Source organism: Panulirus ornatus, chromosome 30 (genome assembly GCF_036320965.1).
Source record: "Panulirus ornatus isolate Po-2019 chromosome 30, ASM3632096v1, whole genome shotgun sequence".
NCBI classification, from domain to species: Eukaryota; Metazoa; Arthropoda; class Malacostraca; order Decapoda; family Palinuridae; genus Panulirus; species Panulirus ornatus.
In genome coordinates, this window is record NC_092253.1 from 1,913,177 (window position 1) to 1,926,928 (window position 13,752).

Below are 13,752 nucleotides of genomic sequence, written 5' to 3' on the forward strand. Positions count from 1 at the left end.
GTTCTCTAATTCCTACATATGATGTGTGGCTTTTACAACATCCTAGTACGTTCACTAACATTTTGGTATTGAATACTTTCCAGTATTCACTTTAAAAACTTGTCTCCATGACTCCCTGTCACCATGTGAATCCAAATATTTCCCTGTATACTTGTCTCCATGACTCCCTGTCACCATGTGAATCCAAATATTCCCCAGTCTATCTATTAACAGTCAAAATACCCCATTATCAGTACTTTACCATCCATAAGTGTGTGTTCTACAGCTTCATGTACCATCCGCACTGTTACTTCATTGTTATTATTGTATGTTTGTTCTGGTTTCACCTGACCGCTTCAACTGCCCTGGTCCAGTCCATTAACAACACAACAATCCCTGTACACCACATTGTTCTAATTCACTCTATCATAAGCATATCTTTCATCCTCCTGCATGTTCAGGCCCCAGAACTCAAAATCTCTTTCACTCCATCCTTACCTCCCTAATCTAGTCTCCCCCTTCTCCTTGTACCCTCTACTTCTGCTATATATATCCTCTTTGTCAATCTCTCCTCACACACTCTCCATATTTTCAAATGGTTTCAGCACACCTTCCTCAGCTCTCTCAATTACACTTTTCTTATACAACACCCCCTCTCTTACCCTTTTATTACTTAGTCAATTAAACTACCTCACACCACATATTGTCCTTAAATATTTCAATTGCAACCATCCACCCTCTCCACACATCATCATGTATAGCTCATGATTTGCATTCACACATCACTGGAAATTTTATGCCTTCAAACATACCCATTTTTGCCCTCCCAGATAGTTATATCACTTTCCATATTTTTCAGTGCTTCTAGAGCCTTCATCCCCTCACAAACCCAATAATTCACTTCCACATCCATGGTTCCATTTGCTGCTAGGTCCACTCCCAGACATCAAAAAGACCTCTACTTCATACTTTTTTAACTCAAACTCACATCCCAACTACTCTATCCCTAAACCCCTGCTAAACTTAATAACCTTGTTTTTATTAATTTTACTCTCAGCTGCCTCCTTCCACACTCTCTTTCAAACTCAGTCATCAATTTCTGCAGTTTCTCACTTAAATCTCCCATTAGTGCTGGATCATCAGCACAAGTGACACTTCCCAGGCCCCTCACTTCCCACAGTCCGCATATTCACCCATTTCTCCAAGACCCTTGAACCTACCTCCCTCATCAACCCATCCATAAACAAATTAAACAGCTATGGTGACATTCCATACCCCTGCTGCAGGCCAACTTTAACCTGGAACAATTCACACTCCCCTCTTCCTACTCACATAACACCTTACACCCTTGATAAAAACTTCAAACTGCTTCTAGCAGCTTTCCTTCAAAACCGTATATTTATCAGACCTTCAACAAGGAATCTCTATCAAACTCATGATATGTTTTCCCCTGATCCATTTATGCCTTATGCATATCCCTCTGTTCCTCTGAGGGTTTCTCTCACACATTCTGTAAAGCAAAAACCTGATTTCCACATCCTCTACAACTTCTGAAACCATACTATTCCTCCCCAGTCTGATACACTGCACATATCTTCACCCTTTAAATCACCTCTCTAATGCAATGTACCTGGTACTTTAAACACTCACCTTTGCCCTACTTTGCCTTAATATAATGGTACTATACATACATTCTGTCAATCCTTAGGCACCTCACCATGATCATACATACATCAAAAATTCTAACCAATTAAAAACGGTCATCTCCTTTATTGAGAAATTCAACTGCAAGGTGAGGAGTCCATTGATGCTGCCTCACTCACGCAGGAAATGGCGAACATGTATTATTTGTTTCATACATATTCGCCATTTCCCGCGTAAGCGAGGTAGCGTTAAGAACAAAGGGCTGACCCTTAAGGAAATATCCTCACTTGGCCTCCTCTGTTCCTTCTTTTGGAAAATTAAAAACTGGAGGGAAAGATTTCCAGCATCCCGCCTCCTTCCCTTATAATCTCCTACGACACGCAAGGAATACGTGGGAACTATTCTTTCTCCCCTACCCCCAGGGATAATATAAAAAAATATATTTTTTGTTACTTGCGATATTTAAACGTAGAGGTTAAATGGTCATCTTTTCTACATTTTTTTTTTAACATGTTTGTTATGTGTATAACTTTCAGCAGTCGTAAATAGCATCTGGAAAAACCTCAAGAAAATAAAAACATAAAACATATTTCTCAATTCTTACCATTCATTGTCTTCCTATCCGCCATACCTCTCAACTTGTGGGGTTTTGTATGTCGGTTTCCTTCAAGCACACATACACAGCCTCGGATCATCACGGACATTGTTCTCACTGCTCACGGGTTACTTGTGATCCTCGTCCTCGGAATGTGATGCAACAAGAATGACATTAACTTATACTATGTTGTTGGCGTGTTCCTGACGCTCATGACGGACTGAAAACCTTTAGAGTAAAAATATTTACCATGGGACGCTCGTGTTTAATGTAATACACCATGATTTATTTTACAATGTATCATTTCGTAGACATTACACTATATTATGCACTATTAAGTAAATGCAATTTTTTTTGTATCAGTTTATGATACTTGTAACTAACCTATATTATGATAAAAACATGAAGATAATGGCTATCTTATTGTCTGTTGGGCCTGGGACAGATGAGGATGCACATATTGGTCGTTCTGGCACACTTCATCAGAAGGCAGTACTGTAGTCCAGCCAGACTGGGGTGTCTTTAGAAATGCCTCCCAGCCTGGAATTTTTTTGTTACTACAGTACTCATACAAGCATTTGGAAGACAAGACTACATGAAATATATTTCACTTCATAGCAGTAGTTTCCGTTAAACTGTATCTAAATTAGATTTCTGTCCTTTATAAAAAGGTTTCAGTTGTAAGAAAGGATGATTCATTATTTTTCCTTAAAAAAAAATAGGGTCCAGACCCGCTGAACCCCTGGATTAGCATACCAAAAAGAAACACCTGTGCCGAGTTGGAGTCCTTTATGATAAATGACGTTTTGCTCTCTTGAGTTTTGTGAATCACTAACAGATTTGATTGGTTAGCTGGGATTTGGGCCTACTATCTGCCAGGGAGATTAAAGCGTTTAACGACAAGTTTCGTTCAACAACCGGAAGATCTTTAACGCCTCCACGTGTTTGGAATGTAATTCTAAGGCCACATATACCGCCACATACACCCACCTTGTGGGATGTAGGAGTGGATCATGGATATAACAAGGAGAGGTCAGGTCACGTCAGTAGTGGAGCAGAGGAAGATGTATACGAATCACTAACTTTTTAATAATGTCTCAAAAAGTAAACTCGCAAAAACTGATATTACATCTTTACACACACACACACACACACACACACAGCTAAGATTCCAGTACATTAAAAATACATACGGGCCGACCTCTACCAGTAATGGCACACCGGGTACAGACATCCGACCTGTGCCAGTAATAACACACACACAAGAACGAGTTCCCATTGTCAAGAGCCCATGCTATACTTAGTCTTGGCGAATCTTTACATCCACTGTGCATCGAGAAAAAGGACCAAATGCATCGTGAGATTACCCTCAAAACCTAAAGGTGTTTCAGATGGTTGGCTGTAGCTTGACGTTGATGGCCTTAATGACCTCTGGCTGTTAATAGGCCTGAAACCCCTAACAACCAAACAACCTGTGCTTAAGAGCAAATAAGAATGGCATCAACTTTTTCAGAATGTGGTGCTCTCAACCTGACCTGACACCGGAACCAGTCCTCAAGATGCCGGTGGGTCAGTTGTTCCTCAGACGAGGAGCCTTGTTCCATACTGGGTTTGTTTAGAGGCCTCCTTGTGACAGCCTCCTGTTATTCTCTTAAGGCATCTTTGAGGTTGGACGAAAGATTGGGAAAGTATTCTTTCATTCATCCAGAGATAGAGGTTTTCTATTCCACGGCACCATTGTGAATAAACATATATATAAATATATATATATATATATATATATATATATATATATATATATATATATATATATATATATATATATATATATTTTCATACTATTCGCCATTTCCCGCGATAGCGAGGGAGCGTTAAGAACAGAGGACTGGGCCTTTGAGGGAATATTCTCACCTGGCCCCCTTCTCTGTTCCTTCTTTTGGAAAAAAAAAAAAAAAAAAACGAGAGGGGAGGATTTCCAGCCCCCCGCTCCCTTCCCTTTTAGTCGCCTTCTACGACACGCAGGGAATACGTGGGAAGTATTCTTTCTCCCCTATCCCCTATATACTTAATCGCTGTTTCCCGCGTCAGCGAGGTAGCCGCCAGGAGAGACGAAGAATGCCGCACACACACACACACACACACACACACACACACACACACACACACACACACACACACACATATATATATATATATATATATATATATATATATATATATATATATATATATATATATATATAATCTATCACCGCTTCTCACGTTATTGAGGCAGTGCCAGGAGCAAAGGCTGCATCTGCTCATTCATTCACTAGCTGTCATGTGTAATGCACCAAAAAGTACAGCTCATGGATAAGTGCATAAGAGGTAAAATTCATCCATCTCTGGCCACCCACTTTCATTTTTACCTAAATCAGTCTAAAATTCACTTTCTTCCACTCTTTCACACACCTCCACAACTCCTGCTTCTGGAGTAGTGCTACTCTTTCCTTAGCTCTTGTCTTCTCACCAAGCCCAGACTTTACTCCCATGACGCTTCCAAACCGTTCTCCCCCTTTACCCTTGAGCTTTGTCACTCATACAGAACATCCAGGTTTCTTTCCTCAATCATCTTGCCCATCTCTCCTCTCTTATCTTGGTTAATTACACATTTTAGACACCCCAACCTGAGCCTCCGAAGAGGATAAGCACTCACTGCTTGGCTCCTCTTCTGTTCCGTCTTTTAGAATTTGAAATTTAATAATGGGGGGGGGGGGGGGTTCCTGCCAATATTAGCACACTCTTTTGTACATATGATGTATTACTGACTTCAGAGACAGTAATTAAATCAGTGGTGTTGTAGATCACCATACACACACACACACACACTCAGAGAGAGAGAGAGAGAGAGAGAGAGAGAGAGGGGGGGGGGGGAGGTTTATAGGTATCTATGTAAGCTCTGTACTTAATGAGCGTTGACTATGACTGCAATCATATATGTATTCTTGGGTGTGCAGTTCAGACTCATGGAAGAACGTCTATACAACTGCGCAAGAAATGGATGAACTCAGTAGTCTTTGAAAACTCCCAGTGACACCTCATAGGAACCCAGAAACAGCACGTACAAGGAACTGAGGTAACGTTATTTGCACCCAGTAAGGATCACAAGTCTTGATCTAGTCACTTGTTACTTTCAGGAGGCGATAAATCTTTTTTTTTTTTTTCCTTTTTAAATTCCCGGGACTGTTCTTTACTCTCTCACGGAGTGCGGTAACGGTAGGTAGAGAGCGAGAAACTGGCAAAGGTAAAGAAGACGAAAGTGAAAGCAGTGTCGAGGGTTATGAGGGTGTGACGGGAATGTGCCTCCCCCTAACCCCACATACAACTACCACCACCCCCTGGCCTCGATCTCTTGAGGCAGCGGGTGAGCTGTTTCTCTTTAGTCACACTGAGAACCTCGCCGAGTCAGGTTTTGGAACCTACATCTCTGCCAAGGTACTTATTCCAGAATTCTGGCCTTCGGGATTTTAGCAAGATTTAGCCAATCTAAAGCGATCCAAGCCGTTGAAAACAGTTAGCCTTGTCGGCTCGCTAAAAGCGACAAATCTAACCTTTCGAGGGGCATAACTTGGTGTTCTGTTCCAATTACAGTAAGTGGCTGCTGCTTCTAGTGTCTTTATTAGCAGTCCTCAAAGATACTTCGCAGCAGCTAAAGCCAAGTTTGCAGGAACTGTACAGCGGGTCAACAAAGACGAGCGTTCGACGAAAGTGGCACAAGCGGAAGGGAGAGCTGAGGGCAGCGACCCCGTTGAAGGTCCTGCTCGCTGGTTCTAACTGTTGACCTGGTGAAGGAGCCGCTGCCGTAGGTAGCATGTCAAGTGCCCTAGAAAATTACTTTTGTGGTGATTTAGCGGTGATATGACGAGAAAGTTAGTCACTGTTATACGACGGTGCTATGACGTGAGAGTAAGATGTGATGCATGACAGAAATGTCACGTTGATATGGGGAGAGGGGTAAATTAGTTACGGTGATATAACAGGTAATATATTTACAGTGATATTACGACAGTTAGCTATGTTTATACTAAGGGCAAATTTTGTTGATGAAACATAATTATCTACGTTGTAAACAAGAGTTACTACTGGCGATATGAAACTGTGACTATTATAACCATTATCTACGTTATTAACAAGATTTATTCCTGGTCATATGAAACTTACGATTATAACAATTATCTACGTTATAAACGAGTTATTCCTGGTGATAAGAAAGTTACGATTATAACAATCAGTTACGGTAATATAACAAAAATTGCTTTCGGGGATATTACGAAAGTTAAGTTCAAAAGTAATATAGCGCGTAAGTTCATGTGTGAATTACAGGGACAATATAACGAGAGATTTAGTATGTGTCGAGATAAAGCACGATGTCTACCTTGACATCAATGACTGAGCCACCGAAGTCCGTTTCCATGAGCTTTTTAAAGGCTCCTGCGGCCCATCGATACGGCTCTCCCAACCCGGTAGCAGGGAAATACTGACTTCTCTGGAATAAGTTCTTTGACGAGAGTGGTACTCCCAGTGTGTGTGTATTTGTGTATATGAGTGGATGATACAGCGCTGGTGGCTGATTCATGTGAGAAACTGCAGAAGCTGGTGACTGAGTTTGGTAAAGTGTGTGAAAGAAGAAAGTTAAGAGTAAATGTGAATAAGAGCAAGGTTATTAGGTACAGTAGGGTTGAGGGTCAAGTCAATTGGGAGGTGAGTTTGAATGGAGAAAAACTGGAGGAAGTGAAGTGTTTTAGATATCTGGGAGTGGATCTGGCAGCGGATGGAACCATGGAAGCGGAAGTGGATCATAGGGTGGGGGAGGGGACGAAAATTCTGGGAGCCTTGAAGAATGTGTGGAAGTCGAGAACATTATCTCGGAAAGCAAAAATGAGTATGTTTGAAGGAATAGTGGTTCCAACAATGTTGTATGGTTGCGAGGCGTGGGCCATGGATAGAGTTGTGCGCAGGAGGATGGATGTGCTGGAAATGAGATGTTTGAGGACAATGTGTGGTGTGAGGTGGTTTGATCGAGTAAGTAACGTAAGGGTAAGAGAGATGTGTGGAAATAAAAAGAGCGTGGTTGAGAGAGCAGAAGAGGGTGTTTTGAAATGGTTTGGGCACATGGAGAGAATGAGTGAGGAAAGATTGACCAAGAGGATATATGTGTCGGAGGTGGAGGGAACGAGGAGAAGAGGGAGACCAAATTGGAGGTGGAAAGATGGAGTGAAAAAGATTTTGTGTGATCGGGGCCTGAACATGCAGGAGGGTGAAAGGAGGGCAAGGAATAGAGTGAATTGGAGCGATGTGGTATACCGGGGTTGACGTGCTGTCAGTGGATTGAATCGGGACATGTGAAGCGTCTGGGGTAAATCATGGAAAGCTGTGTAGGTATGTATATTTTGCGTGTGTGGACGTATGTATATACATATGTATGGGGGTGGGTTGGGCCATTTCTTTCGTCTGTTTCCTTGCGCTACCTCGCAAACGCGGGAGACAGCGACAAAAAAAAAAAAAAAATATATATATATATATATATATATATATATATATATATATATATATATATTTCTTTTCTTTCAAACTATTCGCCATTTCCCGCGTTAGCGAGGTAGCGTTAAGAACAGAGAACTGGGCCTTTGAGGGAATATCCTCACCTGGCCCCCTTCTGTTACTTCTTTTGGAAAATTGAAAAAAATAATGAGAGGGGAGGATTTCCAGCCCCCCGCTACCTCCCCTTTTATATATATATATATATATATATATATATATATATATATATATATATATATATATATATTTTTTTTTTTTTTTTTTTTTTTTTTTTGCTTTGTCACTCCCACACTTTCTTGCCGAGGTTGGAGACAATTCAACATAACCACTCGACAATCGGAGCTTAGGAAATAAGGAATCGGCAATATGAATACTGCAACATTCATTCCTTTATATATATGAACTTCCACTGTGCCGGCTTCAGAGGCACTGTACCTTACCTTACCTCACCTTACTTTCCTGCCCGAGGATTCCATTCCCTTCTATCTCCCGTGGGACTTCCACAGTGCTCAGGAAGCCAGCCACATCCACCGGGTGGGACCATAGGTCAAAAAGTGTGGTGGTTTTGTATGTGTGTGTGTGTGTGTGTGTGTGTTCAAGGAGAGGGTGCAGAGCAACTCAGCGGTGGATGCTGTCTTCACTGTGATGCCTAATCCAGCAAAACGTCGTTTCAAAGAGCAACTTTTCCTTATAACATCGGAAATTGGAGTATAAATTTATATAACAACTAAGTTTTCCGGATAGTTACAGATTTGAAGAAAATTCGTATTTCTTTTTCTATATTTTTTCAATCAATGATGAAAGTTTATTGATAGGTTTTTCAGTTATATGTAATTCCTTTTATAATTAGATTCTTATCGCATTTCAGCCACTGACAGTCGCCCTACAAGGAACACCAAGTTTTCATTATTTCAATATAAATGAGATCTATCTAATTTGGAAGCACTGAAATAGGTAATAAACTTACTCTGGACGGCTTGACAAACCATTCAACCCATCACCATCTACCTCAATCCCTCATCACAAGCATTCAAAGTAAGAATCAATGTTTGTTTGATTTACCAGTGAAACGGCAACAGTTGCTGAATCAGAGTCTAATTTACATCATGATAAGAATGTGGTACAATGGTAACCTCTGTCACTGATAATCCATACATGAGAATTTGAGTGGGGGAATTTTTGGTCATGGGTTTCAATTCCTCACCCAACAACCATCAAAACGATTGACTGACAGGAATGTAACACAATCATTCTGCTAGAAACCTCTGTAGTTGCATCATGGGCATGAAGGGTCTTGAAATATGTTAAAAAGGTTTTGCAATATTGGAATGATGGGAGATATCCAGAGCAAGGATGGGCAGACTTTAAATGTTGGAAACATGCAGTATGCTAATCCTCATAAGGCCTACTATTTTCATAATCATATCAACTAAAATCCACAAAAAAAATCCTTTGTCTTTGAATTGAAATCTTAACTCATTACTTGCCTTAAAAGGATCCAGAAAGTTATTTGATTCTAAATAGTAATAAAATCAATAAACTTTTTTCCTGTATTTCTGTTAGCTGCTAGGCTATCTATACATCCCATCTACATAAACTGGCTTTTCATTTCTATGGTAAATGAATTACTTTTTCCTAAAACCAGAAGTAGAGTTACTCTCCACACAAAAATTACATTCCCCATAGTTATAGGAATTCTATTGCCATATGCTTTCCACCTAAAAACTGCCAAAATCTACTCAGTAAACATGATCCTTCACCTGCAACCAATACAAAAGCATCAGTTAGATCTAGGTCATGAAAAATGCAGATCATCGACTCTATAGAGACAAGTTATAGGTTTGTATGCCTGTCAAATTTTAGCTGTAATATATACTTTCTAACTTTCCTTGGTCACAACTAAAATACTGATATTTGAATGGTAAGAGATCAATACTTTCAAATATGAATATTCATTTTACTTTGGTTCATTACATCTATTAATGTTAACCATGCAGGCCATTAGGAACTAGACAACACCACTGAATATCAACAATGACCATACATTTGCATCATATTCAGCAAGAAACATGACAAAGAATTATTCCTGATGACATGCCAGACTGTAGACACCTTAATAATGTGACATACCATGATTTCTCCTCTTAGAATGTTGCGTGTGAGCATGTTGTTGCTCCTGCTGGTAGCATTGGCAGTTGCACAGCGGACACTTATCCGTCCAAATCCACGAGCTTGTGCCACCCGCATCAATCACGCTGCCACATTTAGACAAGGCCATTACTACTTCTTCTCCTGGACACATGGACCCACCAGGAACCATGAGCGGGATTGGCTTGATGCTAGGAACATCTGCAGGTAGGTCAATAATATCTCCCCTTTCTCTTTTCCCCCCTACTTCCGATGTGCACATCATCTTTGCCGACCTCTCCTCACTCCTCTCCATGTGTCCAAACCATTTCAGCACAAACTCTGCAGCTTTCTCAACCACACTTTTCTTATTACCACACCTCCCTTTTACTCTTTTACAACTTATTCAATCATACCATCCCACACTATATACTGTCTTCAAAGATTTCATTTCCAACAATCCACACTCCTCACCTACAGCCTATGACTCAAGTCAGTACAATATTGTTGGGACTACTGTACCTTTGAACAAGCCCATTTTCACCCTCCCTGACAACAATCTTTCTTTCCATTCATTCCTTAATGCTCCAAGAACCTTTGTCCCTCACTGATCCTACAACTCAATCCCGTTTCCTTGGTTCTATCTGCTGTCCTGTCCACTCCCACGTAACTAAAATGCTTCACTTCTATTTTCCACTCAAACTCAAACCCCAACTAACCTGTTCCTATGCCCTGCTAAACCTATATCCTTGCTTTTATTACTTTACTCTCAACTTCCTCCTTTCAAACACTCTTCCATGAAAAAGCTTCATTATTCTACAAGTGAAAAGGACTTAGGAGTCAACATCATCTCTAAACTGTTGCCAGAATCCCATATTAGAAGTTATGTAGACAAAACGTCTGCTGGCAAATATACAAACAGCCTTCAAGTGTAAGGGAATATTTGGCAACAATTTCATATCCTAAATATGGAAAAACAAGAATATGCTTCTCAAGTTTGGTCACCACATCTACAGAAGTACAATGAGATAATAGAGACAGTCCAGAGGAGGGCAGCAAAGATGGTACCAAAATTTAGAGTTAAGTTACAGGAAGAGGCTAGAGGTTTTAAATATGCCCACCTTAAAAGAAAGAAGAGTGAGGGTGACCTGATCACAGCCTTAGAATTTTCAAAATGGAGTGACAGTGTGGACACTGAACAGTTCTTTGAGATATTTAGGGAAAGAACAACCAGAAGACATAACATGTAATCAAGAAACTTATTAAAGGATGTAAAGTAATACTTTTCTAGTATAAGTTGGTAATAACAAACAGGTAGTTACCCCCATCGTAGGTTGCTGCTTGACCAGACAGTACACTGGAAGCCATTAAGTCACATAGTAACTGTGTGGCCATTGCATACTCAAGTGAGAATCATCATGATGTCTTGTTTATCTCCTTACACAGCTGAACATTGGAACTCTTTACCCTCTTATGTTTTTCATAATAACAACCTAACACTTTGCAAAAGCAAGCTTTCTATTCCTCCTCAAAAACTCCTTGAACATTCTTTCCTTTTCCTCTTTGTACACTTTAGCCCATTTCATTTTTTTCATATGGCCTGAAGCAAGACTTCTGCCTGTGAGTGAAGCCTTTGATATAAAAACAGTGGTAAGTATATTATAATAGAAGAACATGGAAAAATGTGATAAAACCATGTCTGAGTAAAGTTCAATAGAAAACAATCAAACATATGCAGAAAGACATACACTGAATATTGTATTGAAGGACACATGAATGATTTTAGCATGTGAACCAAAAAATTATTTGCTGAATAATAGGTTGTGATGTATCAGCTAGCCATCCCAAAAATCAAAAAACCACAATCATGAAATAACATGAACATCATTGAAGCAACATCAGTTAACCTCAGATTTCATTTCTTCATCCAATAATTCTAAAAAGACTGATTTTATATCAGTACTGAAACATGATAAAATATAATCCAAACCATAAATAATATAAAACAAGACCAGAATTTATAACCAAAAAATTCATATCTTAGTAAGCCATAAATTCCAATTGAGGAAAATTCTGGATATACAATGCAAAAACAATGACTGTTTGAAATAATCAAAATAGTATCTTAAATTCTACAGTATAATCTGTAAGCCAAAAGAATTAACCATTCACTCATAATAATATAGTGTATTTCTCCCAACAGGAAACACTGTCAGGATCTTGTGAGCATAGAGACAGAAGATGAATCCAAATTTGTGACTGACAGTATTCAGCAAAGCAATGTTAAGTACATCTGGACCTCTGGTCGCAAGTGCAATTTTGATGGATGTGACAGACCTGATCTGCAGCCCATCATCATCAATGGATGGTTCTGGTCTGGTTCCAATGAACGTATTGCCCCTACAAACGGAACCTCCGGATGGGTTGGTGAATGGTCCCAAACAGGAGGTGCTGGATTGAAACAGCCAGATAATCGTGAATTTGGCGAAACTAAAACTGATGAAGCCTGCCTTGCCATCCTTAATAATTTCTACAGTGATGGAATAAAATGGCATGATGTTGCCTGCCACCATACCAAACCCTGGATATGTGAGGATTCTGATGAGCTATTAAATTTTGCTCGCCATGACAACCCTGATGTTAAAATCCCCTAAACTGGTCATAAAAACTTGTAACATTCCCTCTTCAAGCATCAAGTGCTCTCTTCCCTGTTTTATAATAGTACGTAAACCTGTGAATGCATACACCAAGACACACACATACATTTGCACAGGCACTCATGGAAAGCAATCACATATTAGTAACTGCAGCCAAGTAGACAGGTTATATTCCTCTCTTGAATTTTCTTAGCTGTTTAAATGAAAACCTTAATACAACAAGCATCATCATTACCTACGTCTATAGATAGAATCTCTTCCCTTTCTACAACAAGTCCTTTTCGTATCCTCATCATTTTTTTTAATGAACATATTTAACGCGGGAGACAGCGACAAAGTATAATAAAAAAAAAAATATTTAAATGAATGATTGTCTTCAAAAGAAATGATTGGCAGGATCCAATTCAAGCTGTAAGATGAATAAAGTTCCCAAAATCAATAGTTCTGGTCTGTCTGTGTGTTTGAATAAATCTACTATTTTATAAGAAATTACTTGTATCCTTGCATCTCCCTGAGTATTAAAATTGGTAATAATGGTCTGAACAGTCCATTAAGCACCAGCATTCAACAGTGGACATTAACATGACTTTCACTTTTCACATATTTCACTCTAATACTAAATCTTGATACGGTTTCTTTTTTCTTAAACATCAATATGTTTGGCTAGTAAAAATTAGCAATTCTATCTATTTATATCTCTGATGCCTATTCTAAATGGATCTCCCTCAAAGGAGTGGCCACAGCAACAGAGTCTCCATAACTAAAGAACTCCAGTGCCACTTCTTAGCCTTTAGTGCCTCACCATTAACAGGCCACTGGCAGAGGGCAAGTCTAGTACAGTGTCTGCAGAGGCTCCAACCTAATATTCCTAATGACTATTTCTATCTAATGCTCCTACCTACTACTTCTACTTAATGTTACTACTTAATGCTCCTGCCTAAATCTTCCAACCAACTACTTCTATCTACTGCTCCTACAATTTAGCCAAAAGGCAGGGCTAGTGCATAGTGCTCACCACAGGAAAATCTAGAGTTATGAAGAATGAGCTGTGTGAGTTGGGTGTTGTCAAGTGTTACATATGATAAGGAGAGATTGTAAGTTGTGGACAGAATGCCAATAGTCCACATGTTAGTGAGGCAGAAAGAATTGACAGCTACTTGGGTTGGAGGA

The 13,752-nt window shown here is 39.6% G+C and overlaps 2 protein-coding genes across 3 annotated transcripts in view; both read left to right on the forward strand.

The window, feature by feature from the left end:
* The window catches only part of LOC139758298 (superoxide dismutase [Mn], mitochondrial), a 220,641-nt gene that overhangs the window by 145,029 nt on the left and 61,860 nt on the right, over positions 1-13,752 (forward strand). The window lies entirely within an intron of this gene.
* On the forward strand, positions 5,564-13,071 carry LOC139758295 (P-selectin-like). 2 transcript variants are annotated; one of them, XM_071679516.1, is made up of 4 exons: positions 5,615-5,692; positions 8,667-8,833; positions 9,947-10,153; positions 12,129-13,071. In XM_071679516.1, exons 3-4 carry the CDS (start codon positions 9,948-9,950, stop codon positions 12,577-12,579), a joined length of 657 nt encoding a protein of 218 aa, XP_071535617.1. In that variant the 5' UTR covers positions 5,615-5,692; positions 8,667-8,833; position 9,947; the 3' UTR covers positions 12,580-13,071. The 2 variants fall into 2 exon arrangements, with proteins under 2 accessions (XP_071535618.1, XP_071535617.1); XM_071679517.1 differs by lacking the exon at positions 8,667-8,833 and having other exon boundaries at positions 5,564-5,692.